At 42.0% G+C, this 19,570-nt stretch overlaps 3 protein-coding genes and 1 non-coding gene across 8 annotated transcripts; 2 read left to right on the top strand and 2 right to left on the bottom strand.

The window, feature by feature from the left end:
• Positions 1 to 2,497: 2,497 nt before the first annotated feature.
• LOC143510164 (BEN domain-containing protein 6) lies at positions 2,498 to 5,805 on the top strand. Of its 4 annotated transcripts, none has more exons than XM_076999220.1 (7): positions 2,499 to 3,021; positions 3,136 to 3,234; positions 3,797 to 3,856; positions 3,940 to 4,045; positions 4,277 to 4,518; positions 4,652 to 4,838; positions 5,150 to 5,805. In XM_076999220.1, the coding sequence occupies exons 1-7, from the start codon at positions 2,935 to 2,937 to the stop codon at positions 5,335 to 5,337; spliced, it is 969 nt and encodes a 322-aa protein (XP_076855335.1). In that variant the 5' UTR covers positions 2,499 to 2,934; the 3' UTR covers positions 5,338 to 5,805. The 4 variants fall into 4 exon arrangements, with proteins under 4 accessions (XP_076855337.1, XP_076855335.1, XP_076855336.1 ...); XM_076999219.1 differs by having other exon boundaries at positions 2,503 to 3,021; positions 3,937 to 4,045; positions 5,150 to 5,804; XM_076999222.1 differs by lacking the exon at positions 3,136 to 3,234 and having other exon boundaries at positions 2,498 to 3,021.
• Positions 5,806 to 7,382: 1,577 nt separating this feature from the next.
• Positions 7,383 to 13,280, bottom strand: cdk5rap3 (CDK5 regulatory subunit associated protein 3). Its single transcript, XM_076999217.1, has 14 exons — positions 13,142 to 13,280; positions 12,848 to 12,893; positions 12,581 to 12,712; positions 12,264 to 12,364; positions 12,128 to 12,176; positions 11,648 to 11,826; positions 9,761 to 9,897; positions 9,492 to 9,636; positions 9,277 to 9,384; positions 9,112 to 9,184; positions 8,893 to 8,981; positions 8,276 to 8,481; positions 7,693 to 7,864; positions 7,383 to 7,505 (listed from the first exon to the last, which is right to left on the bottom strand). Exons 1-14 carry the CDS (start codon positions 13,145 to 13,147, stop codon positions 7,440 to 7,442), a joined length of 1,509 nt encoding a protein of 502 aa, XP_076855332.1. The 5' UTR covers positions 13,148 to 13,280; the 3' UTR covers positions 7,383 to 7,439.
• LOC143511075 (U1 spliceosomal RNA) lies at positions 11,143 to 11,308 on the bottom strand. Its single transcript, XR_013130149.1, has one exon. It is a non-coding gene; the product is annotated as a U1 spliceosomal RNA (small nuclear RNA).
• A 2,505-nt stretch (positions 13,281 to 15,785) lies between the features above and the next one.
• prr15lb (proline rich 15 like b) lies at positions 15,786 to 19,540 on the top strand. 2 transcript variants are annotated; one of them, XM_076999215.1, is made up of 2 exons: positions 15,786 to 16,057; positions 18,585 to 19,540. In XM_076999215.1, exon 2 carries the CDS (start codon positions 18,618 to 18,620, stop codon positions 18,942 to 18,944), a length of 327 nt encoding a protein of 108 aa, XP_076855330.1. In that variant the 5' UTR covers positions 15,786 to 16,057; positions 18,585 to 18,617; the 3' UTR covers positions 18,945 to 19,540. The 2 variants fall into 2 exon arrangements, with proteins under 2 accessions (XP_076855330.1, XP_076855331.1); XM_076999216.1 differs by having other exon boundaries at positions 18,494 to 19,540.
• Positions 19,541 to 19,570: the final 30 nt, after the last annotated feature.

Below are 19,570 nucleotides of genomic sequence, written 5' to 3'. Positions count from 1 at the left end.
AACAGACAGGCTACAGTATACATACTGGCACCTACATGTTTGACACCCTTGATTAGATTTTAATAACCTTAATAACGTACATTTTGATCTGAAAATCAATGCTGAAATATATTTACACAGTAAATAGTGAAATATAAATTGTTGATACTTATGTTAGAATTTATTTTTATAGATTTTTGTACATCCTCTGCTTAAAAACCATTTATTCTAGAAACTTTGGCCCTCATAGAAGTTTTCAAGAATTCTGTAAGAACATCTCAGATGACTCCTTCAAAAATATACAAATCTGCCATTGATTCAGTTTGATATGTTTACGAATATTCTAAAATGTGGAAAATAGCAAAGAAACAGATGTGCAAACATATTGTATGTTTTGATCAACACTGACTGGGAAGGGATATTAGTGATTGGGCAAATCAAAGACAGAATATAATTTTCACAAGCTGCATGTCTCTCCAGACTGTTTAATAACCATTCAGTGACTGACCTGAGCTTTTTGATCAGGAATGACAGCCACAATTTGCCTGGACAGTCAAGTGCAATACAACCTAAATGCTCCTAGTAACTGTTCTCCTTAAACGAAGGGTTTTACAAGTCTAAGAACTGTCCATTCATATCGGAGCTTTGGCCGCCTGGGACAGTAAATCTGCTTTTACAAGATGGTGATGGTTTTTACACATTTGTTTTTATTCACCTGATGCAGTACTCAGAAGTGGCCTGCAGGGTATAGTATTTCCTGACTGGGGACTTTAAATGATTAAGATAATGTGAATGTGCCCTTGTGGGTGGTCGTTTGTGTACATCTAGAACAGGTACTAACATTCCAGGTGAGTAACTGCTGATATACAGAGAAACAGCACATTTCAGATAGGACGCTTTCATCAGCTGTGCAAGCAAAGTGCTTCTTAGTAGGAGGAACCAGCTGTTGAAGGACCTCTGTCCAAAATGTCCTGTACCTCTGGACACTGTGTACTTCACCACAATTTCTTACATTATATATATTTATATATATATATATATATATATATGTGTGTGTGTGTGTGTGTGTGTGTGTGTGTGTAACTGTATTGATCTGTACTGATGTTTTGGAGTATCTTCAGCTCAGCATTTTCTGGTATCAGACAGCGAGTGTAACATCAGTCTAACTGCACAGCAGAAGATCTAAGCTTACGTAGAGAGAGTGGAGCAGTGCAGAAGGGGATAACAGGGTGAGTGAGGTGTTAGAGGCCCAGACCAGACGCGTCTAGGAGTTCAGCGTCTGACCTTGGCATGCGCAGACACACAGTGTACCATGGTATAAAACACTGATTACAGAAATTCCCAGAAACAGGATTAGCAACCTGAGAGAAATGATAATACGCAGGTCATCATTAACATCAAAGTAGAGAATTAGAAATAATTATAAAACTTACAAAAGCACATAATTGGGGGGGGGGGGGGGGGCATATAAATTCCTTCAGTTCCTCTTTTGATTCTCTCTAATGGAGAATTGCAAAGCAAGGTTATGAAAACTGGTCTCTTACCCTTCAGCGAAAAGCTATGTAGACAACATTCTAGACAGTCATATCTTCATTTAGCATATTGAGATAGCGTCACGTGTTTAGATAATTTTAGAGCAAGTACTTATTCAAAGCAAATAGAATGTTGTTAGTTTAAGTAACAGGCTTGCAGTGACGATAAGAGTAATAATGGGGAGACCACTTTTATCAACATTATTCCAGAAGGATCTAATAAATCCATTCAGCTATTCTGGAGTCTGGGACAATGAGACAACCTTATATTGAAGAGAAATCACGTCCTAGAGACTGTTGTTGAAGTTGTTGCTGGGGTCAACAACGTTAGCGCAGTGCTTGGGGATTATAAACTCAACTGGGTAATAACTAGTCTAATGAAAGTCAGCACTGCAAATTCATCATCTTGTCTGGGTAACTGTGATATTACCAAGAATGAATGTTGCATCATTAAATCTACCTGGTTTGTGATATAATTGAATATAATAAGGGCTATTGCTTTAATTTAGCTTCAAGGTGGTCCTCACACTCATGAGATTGTTCAAAATTATTTTTTGACCAATTAAGTATTAAACAATTTAGAATGCTTGAAGGGTCTATTTTGTATATGTGTGTGTGTTTTTACACTCATCAATTAACCAGCATTTTCCAGTATTATTTTTGAACTAATACTGGAACTGTTGAACTAATATTGGTCCAGCTGATATATATTTGGGATGCAAATTTCTTGGCAAAACGTTCAAGAACAGACAACAGTCACAATTTCAGGCTACAGTTAAGGTTTTATTAACGATCATTAATAGTCTTCAGATTTTATGGGCTAATGCCGTTAAATTATAGGCTAATTTCTCTCACTTTTAACATGTCTAAAAGCAGTCCAGAGTGAACTTGCCATCCAGTGGGACATATATGAGCAGGCCTGCATCTCCTACTAATTATTTGTTGACGCCCTGAGGGTTTCTAGATCATATTCATGACGAATCTAACTTACCCAACACGCAGGCAAAAGTCAGTATAAACGTACGGACGAAACCCGTCTGGAAACACACGTCACTGGCACTTTAAAGCGAATATTAAATATTCCGCACATCACATCGACAGTAAAATCATATTCACATCCTGTTGATCACCGAGGATCTCCCACAAGCTCTGAAAGAGATGGAGCCGCGGTTGTGCCACGTTACGCTCCGGTGCGTCTGCTCCAATGTGTCCCCTGTCATCTCTCGGTTTGTCCATGGATCTGCCAAGTGTTGGAACTAAAGTAGAATAATCTCGAACAACATAGTTTTCTGTGTAAGATCGTGTTTTTTTTATATTCTGCATAAAGCGGAGAAAGGGATAGTTTTTTGCTGGTGAGGGGGAGCGGTGTGGATTATGCAGAAGGGGCAGTTTCTCTGAGCGCAAATAAAATCATGGGAGAGAAATGAGAAAGAAAACAAAAGCCAAGCGAATTCTTGACTACGAGAATGAAGAGGACGAGGAGGAAGAACAAACACGGGATGAATTCTGTGTAAGATATAAATGAAACGTTTGAAGTGTTCGCGACACCCGCTTATTTGTTTGTTGCTATTATTGGGATATATATCTGAAAATAATCATTAGAGTCACACCGACTGTCCAACAGCACGGTCTGCAGAAACGGAGGAAACAAATGTATCCTGCCAAAGACAGAAGAGAGGAACATTCATCAGCAGCTGCGAGTCTTCAGAAGTTGGATTTAAGGGTTTGGGCTTTTTGCTAATATGTGTTTATTTTTTTATTTTAGGGAAATTTGACCAATTGAGATGAACGACTGAATCCCACTTTTATGATTTGAGAGGTTTATAAGCGTGACGAGACTGTAATCTTAAACGGATAATGTATTGTTCGCTCTTGTACTTTGTTGCACACACACACACACACACACACACACACACACACACACACACACACACACACACACACACACACACACACACACACACACACACACACACACACCAAAAACAATGCAATGATATCCAGCCCCAGTGGTGTGGCAGGGCAGGCAGCCATGCCGGTTCTCTAATGGAGAACAAAAGGGTGAAGATGGTCCATGAGTGCATCCTTCACTCAGCCTATCAACACCCTATTAAAACCCCCTCATTATCATCTTCCGCCATCATTTTGCTGATGTGCTGCTGCTTGAAAAGTTACTTTTTTAAAGTTGTATTTTTTAAATTCACTTTTTTTCAATGTGCTTTAGAACTTCGTTCGGTGTCCGCGATGTTCGGAGCGACAGTTTGTCTGTTATGTGCCTCTCTTAGGGATACGAGCTGGACCGGTCTCCTGCAGACAACTTTACTGACGGTCACGCCACTTCCGAGGTAAGAGCACAGGTGCGCGCGGCATTGTGCACGTGTGATTGGTGACGTGTGGGAGACGTGTGTGCTGTGGTGTCCTCCAGCAGGAGGCTGACTTCTTGCAGTCCTACTCGAAGATGGAGCTAATCGCCATGGTCCTGTGCATGCAGAGGGAAATGGAGAGCTTGAAGGAACAACTTAGGTGCCTTACAGGTCACATGATTTAGTTGTTTCTATCCTGCTTCTTTCTTTTTGCCCCCTTTTGATGTATAAAGAGGTTCGTGATTTGGTATACAAACTCATGTTCCTTTTTCAGTGTTTGTGCTTGATACAGCTGCACGGTCTGAAGTAATGTTCGCCATTGCATGCTTTAAAGGCACATTTCAAGGCATGCCACTCGTCGTCACAAAAATGTCTAACATTTGTTTTCTTATTTAACACCAGCATGTGGAAAACTGGCCCAAAACCTAGAGACCCTGATTGAGAAGACCCAGGTCTGGCCTAATGGGGAAAATACGCCCTCTCTCCCACTCTCCCCCAGCACTGTCAGAGTGCCAATGGAAATGGATGATTTGATGCCATCACGACTGTGTATCCCAAGTGTCCTGAATGGGCAGTGGGTCAAGCAGGAGTCTGTGACACAAATATCTAAGGAGTCGTCCAGCAGGGATGGACTATTCACAGAGGTAGCTCAATTGTTCAAATTAATGCATTATTATTAGTAGTATTGTTTTTGATGTTATAATACTCTTTTAATCTATAACGTCGACCAAATGTACTCTTCACAATAGAAAAAAAGGAAACATTTTACATTTTTAGTTCATTACTCCCGAGCTTTTGGAGAGATGTAACACGGGCACCACTGCCCAGAAGCTGACCAACGATCTACTTCGTGGACTCTACGAGAGAGACTGCCTGGCCTCTCACTCCATCTCTGGGGTGGTGTATAACAAGAGGGGTCAGCCCAAACCTGCTCTTCCCACTGAGGAAGTCCAGGCCATACTGAGTAAGTAACTCTTTGACTTCAACGCTGCTTCAGAGGTAGGATCAACACTAGCTCATGTTTGAGGTCTCAGAAGGCTCTCACAAAGGTTCACGTCACGTCATGTCTGTATTTGCTGTGTTCTGTATGATATAAAAGACTAAATAAGCGCTCCTACTCTAATAGGTTTGTACATAATAGCTATTATTTTGCTGTCAAACATGAAAACTGACATTTGATTATTCTGAGTGCCTTGTTTACCCCTGCCAGGGGACAATGTTCATCCGTTAGATTATGTCAATTCATTATATTCCATGTCTGGATCTTTCTTACAGGAACTGTCCAATATTTCTTTCCTGGGAAAACCGATGCAGAGATTAAGGGCTACATTAGACAGAAACTGCAAAACGAAGCAAAGCGATTAAGGAAAAGACCTCCACTCTCTAGTTTAGAGTGTGGAGCGCTAAGTCTATCCTGCCCAAGGTCCAGTCCTCAGTTGGATTTGATTGGACAGAAGTCTTAATGTTTAATTAGTAGTCATCAGTTTTTGTGTCGTCTGATGAACTAGCCTTATTCAGTGTTATATATGATCAAGATATCAATGGTTCCCGACTCAACAAACTTGATGATGTTTATATCATGTCATATTTGGGTGGTCCTCAAGAATGTCACGATCGTTCGCAATAGTTGTTTGGCTACTGATCGTTGTGACAGCGTTGATATCAAATGCAAATGAATTAGTTCAAATATTAAGAGCACAGTTAGTAAGATTATATATCAATAACGTGAGTCTTCATTTGGTTTTTTAATGTTTTGTATTTAAAATATGTAGTAGCTACACTGCACAATGTCAGATGGTGTGAACATAATTTTCATTGTATTTTAAATGTATTTCTTACTCTATTATGGTCTCTAAGACTCAAATGTAGCTTTACGTATGGAATCTTTTGTTATTAAATCATGAAAAGGCAATCGCATTTGAGGTGTTAGGCTTTGTATCTTTTTCCTGTTTGTGTTGTGTGTGCCTATCTGCCTTTTAATCGTCGCTGCGCGGATGTGTGTGGAAGAGACACCGGGTGTATTAGTGTGTTAAAACCCCCGTGAATGTGGCTATGGAGAACAATGCGTGCTGCGTGTGGCGAGCTGGTGAGATGGAGGTAATCAATGACTGAGCGACACAAGCAGAGTGACAACAGCAGGGGTGCTGGGCCAGTTGTCTTGGCAACCCCGGTCTTCTGGGCCACAGCAGTCTGGGTCTTACCCTGGCCAGCGCCTCTGAGCAGCTGCCCGCTGCAGGGACAAGGGGAATTGCAGCAAACAAATAAAGAATGAAAGGCAGACGGAAAGATGTTTGGGGGGGGGGGGGGGGGGGGACCTGAAAGAAACTGGGTCTGTCATTCAGTGAAGAGAAAACAGTTAATTTGTAATAAGCATGAGGATACTGTTCTGGTAGGCTTTTTGATTAATATTTGTCACTTCATCTTATTATTCTGCTCTTATCCACTGGGACAGGAATTGCTTTCAAAGGCTGCTGAGGGCTGTGTGTGTGTCTGGCCTCATGGTTAGCGCAGACAATCACAGGGCAGAACACATCCCCTCTGCTTATCATAAACCTCATCGGGGGGGGGGGGAGACAAAGAAAGGGGACAGACTTGTGTGTGTGTGTGTGTGTAGAAGGGCAGAAGGATAAAATACCACATGACAGAACTGGGCCAGTAAATACAATTTTGTTTAATATGACCTAGCCAACATGGAGAAGTCATGTAACCTAAAGTTCATATAGAAATAACGCTGGCGATGTGAAAATGCTTTTTTGCGTTTGCAGAATTCCCGGCTAGTGTGCGAGGCGCGCGCCACGCTAGCAGGATAACGGTCATTAGGTCCTCAATCTTGTGAGCATAATGTGTTTCAGACATGTGATTACGCTGGCTGCCCCGGGGCAAGAGGGAGATGACACAGTGATGGAGCACCATGGGCTGCTGGGGGATTTTACACAGCTCTGAGGGACGAGTGTGTGGCTTCAATAGAACTGCTCCATTGTGCCAGCAACGTGTCCCGTGCAGGACCTCCGTACTGCGTGCTTCTGCTCAGATAATACGCTAAAGACTGAAAACAAGAGAATTGCAGGACCATGTTGTCCTAAATCATCGTAGTGTTAAGATCTTAAAAGAGAAAGTGTATTCAGTGTAGAACTTGATCTGCTATTTAAAGATCTTTCACAATGCTTCTGGGAATCCATCCCTGCACATTATCATCAGCGTGTGGTAAATTAAACACTAAGCCCACTCGTATGAACCACTAACGTGTGCTTAGTAATCGGGTAACGTGAAAACATCATTAGTACTATTACAAGTACATAACAAGTGCTGTTCCTCATTCCTCACTGCTGATGTCAGCATGTTGAAAAGGCGTAACATGAATATGGCAACCACAATCTGATTAAACTGGATATCTTCTGGATATTATGGGCTGAACTCAGAGTAGAGCTTCTATAGATAAATGAAACGTGCAATTCAAAGGAACCATCCAACTTAGGAAGATGAAGAGAGATGACGCTTGGAAAAACAGTTTGTGTATGCAATAAAATATTTATTCACAAAGTGTTGCTTCTGTTGAATCGATGGTTCAGACGTGAACACCCATGAGGTTGACTGGCCGCTTGTTGTAACGTTTGGAAATGTCAGCTTCAATCTGTGGGGGAGGAGAGGCAGACAAAATATTTGTCTCTCACCATCCTTGAAAGGACAAATGTCAGATGTTATCTTTACGTAGCCTATATTTACTGTACTACTCAGTCACCCACAGTCAGTGCATTAGAAGATCACTAAAAGTGACGATCTTCTACGCTAGACTCTTATCTGAGAAAAGTACACCCTACCAGCTTCTGCAGTTCCTTGGCACGAGAAGCCAGCAGGTCAACGGTGGGCTCCAACCTGGCCTGGTCGTCCAGGGCCTCCTGCCGGCGCTGAGCCAGAGAGGCCCGCTTCAGCACCAAGAGGTCAGCCTGCTTCAACTTCTGCTTCAGCATGTCCGACACGCGCTCCACGTAGCTGAAACACACCTGCGCTAATCAACTGGGAGGAAGGCTTACGGTCAACTGTCCCGACCGCACGCTGAAGTGAGGTGAGGAAAACAGTTAAAAAAAACAAAAAAACCTCGTTAGCTCAGCGGCTCTAGTTCCGGTCCTGAGGATTTGTGAATCCAGTCTCAATGGGGAGAGTAATTAGCTAATGAGTTTACACTGTGTGTAACACAAGTGTGTTAGAGCTGGGAAAACACACAAATGTGTAGTACGCTGGTTCTATGGGATTGAGCCTGGTAGCCATTGTTATTTTCCCAGGACTGATACCGATACGATTCACTGCACTGGAGAACACGGCCATTTTAAAAACGTCCTTCACGTTACAATGGAAAGCCCAAACGAAAGGTGTGCGAAAACACCAAGGCGAAAACCTCCTCACCGCGGCGACGCCTGGATCATGAACAGATGCTGCATGCGCAGGGAGGTCAGGCCCTCCAGGAGACGCCGCACGTCCGCCAGCAGGACCCGCGTTCGCCGGGCCGACTGGGCCTGGACCGCGGCGGGCGCCAGCTGGAACTGGCTCATGGCCACCAGGTCCCCCTCCTCGCTCGTCTCCGCCAGCCTCTGGCACAGGAACAGCTCCAGCTAGCCAGCCAGAACGCAGCGGGGAGAGCAGTGAGACCGCGGGGAGAGAGACTCGCGCGCGTGGACACAACCGCCTCCACGCTTCCAGCAGAGACCGGCCATTCATTACAGCCGGGAAACTGACTAAACGGGTTCCAAAGTAATACGTTTTTTTTTTTCTGCGAGATCAAGCAATACATCAAAAAAGAGCTATTAGTACAAATACTTTGCTCAACATGTCAAGCCACAGCAGGACATAAACAATAAGATTTATGAAAGGACGTACAACAGCCACGCGGTTATTTATTTGTGGGTTTCGACTTGCTCCAAAGTTGCTTGAAGTACTTTAAGGCAAGTACTTCCAAAAAAATGGCTAGATGTCACAAATGATGCTTCTTGGGGAGTGATGTTTAAAGAGCTGAGCTGAAGTACCTCCATGAGTTCATCGATGAACTGATTGCGGGTCTGTGAGTTCTCAAGCAGAGAGAGGGCGTCCTCGCCCCTGGCGACACCTTCAGGACCTGGTGAGCAGGGCAGGGCGTTAGTCCTATGAAGGCAGGAGAACGGCCAGCCAAAATCTGTACACCACTGCTAACATCCTGAATCTACAAAATACACGTTATTATTCAGAGAAACAAAAGGGGTATTTACAGTCGGTGCCTGCACCTACAACTTCAATTGCCACCTCTGGTTCACCCCAGTCAATGCCACCAGTGCCTGTATCCTGTAAGAAACATACCAGATACATAAAACACGTGCAATATCACAGATTATTAAGATTTGCTTTGAAGGTAACATGCAGGCTTGTGCCTGTACCTCTTTTCCAGACTCGAGGGTGATGCCCCAGTCCACACCGTCCTCAACCGTGATCCCAGAACCCACCTCCTCGGTACTGGCCCCACCACTCAAGTCACCCCAGTCAATCTGTATGGAGGGCGCGTGCCACAGACATTAAACACGTTCTACACCAGCCCCATGTATTTGAGTTCACAAGCAGAATTTCATCATCGCCACTTCAACTCCTGATTCACCGTTTCCTCTGTGACCATATCCAGTGGCGCTTCCTCTACCACAGGTCTCTCTATAACCATCGGGACTTTTCCCGTCCGCCACTCGTACACCGTCGTGTTTCCGTGCCGCTGAATGAACGTCAGCATAGGCAGAACTGGCTCGGACCTAAAGAGATAAAAACGTAACACAATCTGTATCGTATGGGAAATAAGATGAAAATACCAGCAGATCCTTAAAATAGGTATCGGGTAAAATATGTTCTTTGCTCAGTCTTGCAGATGGGACTCACCAGTCGCAGACAAAGTTTGTGAAAGCTGTGTACAGCTGTATGGCCTCTTCCAAGCAGGCTGCACGTTTGCCCATTTCGTCCAGCGTGGCGGGAAGGTCCTTAACCAGAGCCTGCAGCTCGCGCGCCACGTTCTCCCCCTGACGGACACAGAGAGCAGGAACGGTGTGTGAGCCTCATAATCCTAAGTGAGCTTTCTGTTAGGTCGGCATCCAGTTCTTCACATTTTTAGATGCGTCTACTGGAGGTCCGAAGGAAATGACTCAATCAGCGAGTGTCACTGGGAGAGGAGAAATGTTGTACGCTTACATAAAGGCGCAAGTCTGTCCAGCTGTCTTAATCGCTCACTTAATTAACCATGAATAAGCCAAAAAAATGTGCTTAGAAAAACAGTTGCATCCTGTGTAATATTATTGAAAAGATGGTTGACTGTAATTTATGTAAGGGAGATGCATTCAGTTTTCTTCAATGTTTTCTAAAAGTTGACTAAGGTTTTGTGGAGTCAAAAGGTTCATACTTTATTCACAACACATTCTGGCAAGTAAACAAATCAGCAATGTTTGCATTCAAGAAACTTTTTTCTTGCTCGTAAATAAACTGTTCATAAAATATCTCAAGTGCTGCATATTGTGAATGTGCCATATTTTGTCAATTGTTATTTTTCACCGCAATTGAAATTTGTCCTCCGCTTTTTACCCATCTGTGCAGTTAGAACACACACACACACACACACACACAAACACACACACACACACACACACACAAACACAAACACACACAAACACTAGTGATTACAAGGGGGCGGTGGGCAGCCCTAGCCTGGCGCCCGGGGAGCAGTTGGGGTTAGGTGCCTTGCTCAAGGGCACCTCAGTCATGGCCTCAGGCCTGGGAATCGAACCCACGACATTTACATTTTAAATTTACGGCATTTAGCAGACGCTCTTATCCAGAGCGACTTACAAAGTGCTTTGCATACGATCACAGAATTCATCCTAGGAAATAGTACGGATAGGCCAGAATTCAAGATACCATTGAGTCAGACTACTACTAAACTACAGGAGTCAATGTTCATTACCTAGTGTTTTGCAAGTTAGACATTTGCCAAGAAACACAAATAACCATAAACAGACATACAATTTAAGAACAACGGCAAGTGGTATCAGCTGAGTTAGTGCTCTGGTAAGAACTCAACAAACAGGTGAGTCTTCAGTCTACGCTTGAAGATAGCAAGAGACTCTGCAGTCCTAGCAGCTAATGGAAGATCGTTCCACCATCTTGGAGCCAGGACGGAGAATAGTCTGGAGCTTTATCTTCCATGAGACTTTAAGCATAGAGTTTCGAGTCGAACCAAGCTTGAGTTTCTTGAGGTTCACGACCCACCGGGCACAAGACCAGTTCCCTACCACCAGGCCATGACTGCCCCAAAATTATGCAGTCGATTCCCGCATTTGGGGGATTCGCTAGGGTCAGCACAGCCTGAGCGCAATGGCTGAGCCTCACCTTGGGCGAACCACCTTCCTGACCATGGTCTCACCCCTGCCAGGTAAGTATCAGATTGTTCAAGATGGTCACAATATACTTGTTTTTGCCTCACCAAATTTGCTAAAAACATTATTGCGAATCAAAATGCAGGCCACTTTTCTTCTAAACTAGGAAGGTGGGCTGACCCTAACCAGCCGGATGAAGCCAAGATGTGTAGAAGATCACAGGGAGTGAACTTAATCAGCTCACCAACCTACACAAAATAGTGAGCGATGATGCAGCCGTTTGCTTCAAGATTCTCATCATTATTATCTCGTCATCATAATCTGCTTCCATTTTTGTTGTTTGCAGTTACTTTGATTTGCTTTGGTCATCAGCACCCCCCCCCACTGGGCCGTGCACGCTCACCGTGATGCCGTACTGCTTGCACGCTGCGTAGTAGCGCTCCTTCATGTCTGCTCCTGCGCTCTGACACTCCAGCTCTCGCCTGCTCAGATCCTGCTGCAACTGCTGGGCTTTAGCAATCTGCTTCCTCAGGGCAGGACCTTCATAACTCACGATGCGACTCAACAGACCGGCCAGCTCCCCTAGACACGCACCGCATGACACCACAACACACCGCATGACACCACAACACACCACAACACACCGCATGACACCACAACACACCACAACACACCGCATGACACCACAACACACCGCATGACACCACAACACACCGCATGACACCACAACACACCGCATGACACCACAACACACCACAACACACCGCATGACACCACAACACACCACATGACACCACGCACCACACGTGGATGACCAACTGCAGTTCAAACAAAAAGCATGCTGGCAGAAAGTCACATATTGTTTGCTCTGGGCATCACCTACCTAGGTAAGCATTGTCTTTTTCATATAAGGACACTATTTCTTGCCAGTCCTATCCACAGTAAGATAAAGAGAAAATAATTATAGTTCACATATAGATTTGCACACACAAGCACACTTTTTACCAACATTTCATCACCTTCATCCTCTGTGATGAATATCTGCCAAATATATTTTTGGAAGAGGCTTCAGTTCCTTTCAGTATTTCAACTATCCGTAGACAGTGAAAGTAGTGGATGTCTGCAATGACAAACAAAACCAACTGAATGTACACCAAAGATATACTCCTCATTAATTAAAAAATTGGACAGAAGTTGTTTGCTGCAGAATCTCACAGCAACACTAAACCAGAGATGCACTGAGTCAGACAGTAACAGCCTACAGACAAGGTATCTAAAAATATCAGACAAACAAACACACAAAGAAACAAAACAGTATTTGGAAAAGGTTGCTGACGTGAGCCAGAGAGCAGCTGTCTGATCTCCTGGTTCTCTGGCATGTCCTGCAGAGCAGCGGTCATCTTCTCCCTGATGGCCACCACTGCACTCTGCCATTTCAGAGAACAGTGTCTCCTGTCAACCAGCCAGTCTGAAGAGAGGAAACAGTGAGAAACGTTCAACGGAACCGTCATTAAACGTTGTTTTGCACGTATAATTAATACCGAATAACTAAATGTGACGACTGTTGTAAGTATACATGTATAAACAAGATTAAACGTTTTACCGGTGAGTTTGCTGGTTTGAATGTCGATAGGGAGATTCTGGATATCCTGAAAATGAGAAGCAATGGTGTTATTCACAGTTGAAGCCTGCAGACAATATGCAGTAACGCAACAGTGTGTTTACAGTGTGTTTACAGTGTGTTTACAGTTAGGGGAGCTGAGCTCTAAACCAACTAGCTATCTTCACTAGGTCAGCTCTAGCGTTACATAGTAAAAGTTAGCAAAGACTGTGCAGAGTAGCAATGCTAGAAAATAACGCCAGGACGAATTCAAGTTTACTTCTTCTCCCACTTTACCTCCATCGTAGTTCTGGCGTTTGATATTAAACTATATAATTACTGTAAAATAAGACACATATCCGCGATATGACGTGCTGCGCTCTTCAGACTGCGCATACCCGCATACGTCTTTACACAGCTGACCAATCAACAGAAAGATAGTTTATACACGCACACGTCATTACACAGCTGACCAATGAACAGAAAGAATGAGAAGCAGCTACAGTGACGAGATTCCCGTTGTAAGCAAATCAGAGATGGACTTGTCCCAAGAGTGAGTTCTTGCTCTCAATCACCAAAATAAAAGACCCAGTAAACGTAACTTTATTGCAAAGACAATACATTGATTTTTATGCATTTGTCATACAGGCTTCTTCAGAACGAAAATGTGTTACAGAGGAAAGCAAATATGGTGTAGGGATCTTGCCAAATCCTAACTAAACTATACCAGCAACCAAAAATCCTGATGATACATGACAATTGCAAAAAATATATATCTTCAATGTTGTACTCTCACTTTTGCCATGAAAGTTTTCATCTTTCAGTCAATATTTTTTAAACAATTATGATCTGTCAAATACCATTTTAGAACGGGTTAAAATGTTTTTTTTTCTGCCATGTTTTATAGCTGACTACACTTATTCTATTATATTCTTCAGAATTATTTTGGTGAAAGTTACATGGCAACTACCAACGTTTCTTCAGTACATAAACAAAATATCATTAAAATGTTTTCTATCTGCAGCAAAAACGGTCCTCTGTGTCTTTCGTCTATCCCATGACAAAAATGAAAAAACGTGGAAACGCATTTTGCATAGTGTTCTTAAAATACAGTACTGATTTATATAATGGTGATATCTGAAAGCAAGACTTTAGATTACTGCACACTGAAGCCGGTAAAATTTGTGCTCCAACGGCATCATTCAGATTAAGCCGAACCGTCCACTAGGTGGCGTGATCTGAGCACTTAGGCAGAAGGGGCTCATTAGAGGTAGAGTAGATTCCAATGTGTATCCCAGTACATTTTAGTTCATTAAGTACTTTTTTAAATTACAACTTCAATTTCTTTTCAGGGTGGCTTCCACATATGGTCTTTTTAAACATTAAAATATATATTTAAATGACTGCTCTCACTTGGGCAGTATTTGAACTAGGGGGTTAGTAGGCCTATTGTGGATTTTTATATGCTTGCTTAAATTGACTTTTTAGGATAATCTCCAAAGTCAAAACATGTCAGATCAGTTAATTAGATTCGATAACATATGATTCATAACTACAACAAGATTAGGATTAGGATTCGAAACAACAGATATGCATTATCAGTCAATGGTAAAAGCAATAAACATTATAGCAGACAATAAATCAAGAATTTTGAATAAACAAGTTATTTTTTTAAAACTTGTACTGTATTTGGTGAAATATGGTTATTTATAAACACTGTGGAGATTTGTGTGTCAGCACTTGATGTTTTGGACGTGTCTGTGCCTGAACGTAGTATTGTGTGTATTTAATTACAACTCTGCATAAGCCGATTGAGCTTAGCATGGTTGAGAATTCAACCAGCCCTTTAGGTTTGTGCACAGGAATATCCATTACTTCTCTCATAATTCCTTTTTATAGTATTGAACAGACACACTGATGCTTAATGGAGAGTGCCAACATCTTAAGTACATATTTTCCTTTTTATTATGCCATCCTCAAAGAGACACTAAACCATCTGCTGACGTCTTAGTTGCTTTACAAGTACAAAACTAAATACACGCATTATATTGCGTCTGGAACGTGTGCACACAGAAGAGGTACGATTCCTGGCTGTTCTGAACCAGGTTGTTTTATTGGGTTTGTGGACTTTTTTTAGCATTTGCTTGGGTTAGGGTTAGGTGCAGAAATCAGAATTCTAATCCTAAAATAATGAAACTCTTGCTGGGCCTTACACAGTGACTCTAACAGTTAGGAGGACCAACTGTGCTCTATTCCAATACACTAGCGTTGGTGTCAGACTTGCTCTCATCAGAACTAGAGATTTGTGATTTCTTCCAAACCACGAAAACTTAAAAAGTTCCACCTTTGTTGTGGCCTTGAAAAATATTGAGATTTGTTTAAGCCCAAAACTAAGAAGAACATTATTATTATTTATGACAGTTCTCAAATGACATTTGTTCATTGTTCATTTGAACACTATAGTGTTTGCACTGTTCCCTGGCATGTTCCCACTCAAAGTTTTGTTGTTCAGGAAAGTTAAAAAGAAACCCAGACATATGACTGCATGTACACTCCATTGAGGTTCCTTTAAAATATGCCCTGTTGTGATTTCAAATTAACTTCTACCAGAAACAGGCTAAAGTTCAAAGAAACACTCTGTGAGCCAGACCATGAGGGTGATGGGTGTGACTAACAGAACTGTGAAGACCACATTCATGAATGCAAACCCTTAACATGATTATCAACACAATCAGCGTAACACACAGAGAAAGAAAATGAGTTTTGCCATCTGCATACCATTTACAATGTGTATTGGCTTCATTCAGAAAGCCGAGTGCCATTTTCATTTACCATGCAAATTGTGAGTCAACATCACACTGCGACGGGATTGGTTCAGTCTGACAGATGTAGCCCTTCCCCTCTCACTCACGTTACTGTAACATTTACTCAAGTAGCAAAGGGTTGTCCTGAAGTTTGGCTTAGTAACACCGGTGGGAAGCTGCACAGGTCTCTGTGTGTTTGTGTGTGTGTGTGTGAGGAACCCTAAATGAAAACCTTCAGTCACAGAGGTTTTACGGAGGGTGAAGGGAAGCTGAGACAACGCTAGTGACAGAGGGACCTGCACTGGACATGAAGGAAAGGACCAGAGACAGCTGGTGGATGATCAGTGCAGCAACCTGCTGACTCTGAGCGCATATCTGTTCATCTGAAACAGGGTGACGATTGAACCAGGTAAATCCATTTTTAACTCACTGTGATGAGGACACTTGACATTGTAAATTGCAGGGTACCAGATGTTTTAGGATTAATGGAATATGAGATACGTTGTTGTATGTGTACCTTCACTGGCCCCTTAAATGTTCGGCAATCACGTGCAAGGGGTTTAATTAGGCATATTTTTTTTTCTCCTGGTGGTTCTTTATTATTTTACTGACTGCACTTGTTTATTTGGAAGGCATAAATGCTCAATTTCACAGAGCCAACAATCCTGAATCCAACTTGAACAAAATCCTTACTTTACAATACAGTGCAGTTCATTATATGGAGTAGAAAGACCATCATTTGAAACAACATAAAAAGACCAGGCAATGGACATATTCCATCCTGGCCTGTGGTTATGGACAACTGCTTCGCTCTTAAAGGACTGCAGGAGCTTAGTCAGAGGAATAAATACCAGGCAGGCCACCCATGTGAAGCCACAGAGTTACCATGACAACTCTTGCACCAATCCCAGGTGAAAGAGACGTTACACTAGGAAACCAGGGTCTAAAAGTCCTGTCCAGTGAGTCAGCATGCCATTCATATGAGTGTGCCACACACCACTGGCCCCGGCTGCCCTCAGGATAACCTCCCTCTGTCAGCATAGTTTCAGTGAAAGGCTTTGAACTTGGTTATTAATTGTCAAGGTTTAGAATGGGTACAATGTACGTTCTCTGTGATCTTTGAGACCGTTCAAAGAACAAACCCCAGTAACTACAGAAGACTTGAGTGCAAGGGACTGTCTAGTGTTGCCATGGGGATGTACACGAGGACTATTACAGTCCAATTAGACAGAATATGCTATCAACATTGACACTTGAGGTTCTAGAGAAGTTTACAAATATGCATGGAGCTATCACTGACCAGAAAAGGGTTCTGTGCTTTAGCTGGCTTATCATGCAACAACTAAAGACAGTGGCTTCCTGCCATTCTCAGGAACACAAAACCAGTGACTTCACTGAGTGATATAAGACACCTTTTAAGAGATCTGAGGATTAGTGGCTTATATAAATTCAAAGAAAGACAGCCAATTGTGAGAAGGTGTTGATTCTAACAAAAATGTCCTTTTGGTGAATGAGTCCAGCCATTATGCAAATGTAAGAGATCAGTATCATTCACAGCTTAGTGTATCTAGATTCAATTATGTCATTACTAGTGACTGGGCCTTTTAAAGTTTTAAATGTATGTCAGATATAATGATTCAAAGAGGCACCAGTGTTCACAGAACAACAATGAAACATTCTGGAAAATTTCATGGATGGTCTTGAAAGTTTTTGATATGAGACATGAGCTGTGGCATGTTGATACATTTTGGTTGGTACATTTTTCCATTAAATGAGCTCACATTTACAGAATAAAGTGCTAAACACCATAGTATCAGACTGATCATGAATCTGTTAGTCTAATATAATAATAATGTTATATGAGAGGAAGTTACACTGTAACTCTGGGGCACACCCTGGTTGCTGGCACTGAAGGATCAAGAAACCTTCCCTTTATCAGACCTCTGCTATTGTTATCATTGAGAAACCTCCCCTTTATCAGACCTCTGCTATTGTTATCATTGAGCTGTTCTGTTTATGAATTCTCCATGGTTACTTTGGAGAACATTCACTAGCTGTATAGAAATAATGATATTATTAATGCCATTGTTAATGTCATTACTAAGACATTATCAATGACATTATTAATGCCAGTGCTATTGTCATTGTTATGACATAATTATAATGTTATTAATTCCATTGTTAATGCCATTATTTAGACATCATTAATGACATTATTAATGCCAGTGTTAATGTCATTGTTAATGCCATTATTATGACATTGTTAATGCCAGTGTTAATGCCATTACTAAGACATCATTGATTACATTATTAATGCCAGTGTTAATGCCTGTGTTAATGTCATTGTTAATTCCATTGTAATGGCATTGTTAATGCTAGTGTTAATGTCATTGTTATGACATTGTTAAGATATTGCTTCCTTCACATTTGTGAAGTGACTAAAGAAAAAGCAGTAGAGTTTGGCACATCTTAGCCCTCAAGAGAGAGATACAGGATCCAGTGGTACTGTTAATTAATTCAACAGTTAACCACTAGAATCAGGTGTCCTTCTGTTCTCATATAATCACTGAGACTGAGCCAGCCAGCTCACCCCATAAGGGTGTTCCATCTGTGTAAGGTGACCACAATATCTTTATTCTAGCCTATCCATCCTGTGAAGAATTTATCAAATGTCCAACTCATGTACAAATTCAACTTAGCTACTGTAATGAATAACTAAAATCTTTAATGAAATAACACAATGACAGCAGTTACTGTTTTTTTCCCATTGGTGTGTGTATTGCACCAGCAGTTTAACGAAAGTTTTAAAAGCTTAACCTATCTGCAACCTGCTTGCGTCTTTCAGATTTACTGATGAGGGCACACAGCAAGTAAGGTCCATGGTACATCGTATTCTCAATCTAATCTGGGCCATAAATCACTCGTGTGTATTGTAGGTCCACTGTTTCGGCGTTGCACATTTACACGTCATGGCCCAACCTGCCTGGTGGAAACTGACCTTCTTGAGGAAGAAGTCGGCCGAGTCCAATGTCCTGTACGAGATCCCAGGAGAACACAGCAGCAATGGCCAAAATGACCTCTCCAGCCCTCCTCTCTACACGGACAGCACCGACAGACACCTGGACGCCAGACTGGAAAAGCTAGTGGACAAATCGGCAACCAAGGGCCGTCATGTCAAAGTCTCGCACTCCGGCCGCTTCAAAGAGAAGAAGAAGATTCGTGCCAGCCTGACTGAAAATCCCAGTATCTTCTCAGAGCACAACAGGACAGATGAGAACCATGTGGTAGACAAATGACATTCCCAGGAGTCTTTATGTACACACACACACACACACACACACACCTGTTTGATAATTAGCATTAACATGGTATACAGTACATGGGGCAGAATGACATTTGGAATATTGCTGAAGAACATTTCACAGATCATTTTATGTCTTTACTCTATTGATTAGAACTTCCAGCAACGTTTGAATGTTTTGAAGGGCTTTGGAAGCTTTCAATTGTTATATGTATGTCTGGCAATTTCAGTATATGTTGCTCATTCATTGTAAGACGTGACAATCTGACATTCAAAATTAACTTAAATGTACTCAATTCACTTAAGACATTTGCTTAGGAGTTAGAACAATGCTGTTTTAGGTGCTGACTGGTATTCATGTTGAAAATCAGTTATATGAGTCACCACTGATGATATGAAACTAGAAAAAATGTAAACAAAAGGACCTTTAGTCTCAGCAAAATGATTTGGCTGAACAATGCACAAAGAATGTAGGCCATACGGTATAAAAGCATATCCGAGCCTTTAAGAATAGCTGCTTACAGTACACCTGCTTTGTTACTAATTTAAAAAAAATGAAAAAAAAGATTAACCTGACGAAAGAAAATTTAACTATGAGTACTATAATGAGTACGATACAGC

Source organism: Brachyhypopomus gauderio, chromosome 3 (assembly GCF_052324685.1).
Source record: "Brachyhypopomus gauderio isolate BG-103 chromosome 3, BGAUD_0.2, whole genome shotgun sequence".
Lineage (NCBI taxonomy): Eukaryota > Metazoa > Chordata > Actinopteri > Gymnotiformes > Hypopomidae > Brachyhypopomus > Brachyhypopomus gauderio.
This window is presented reverse-complemented; position numbering and strand designations above follow the sequence as displayed.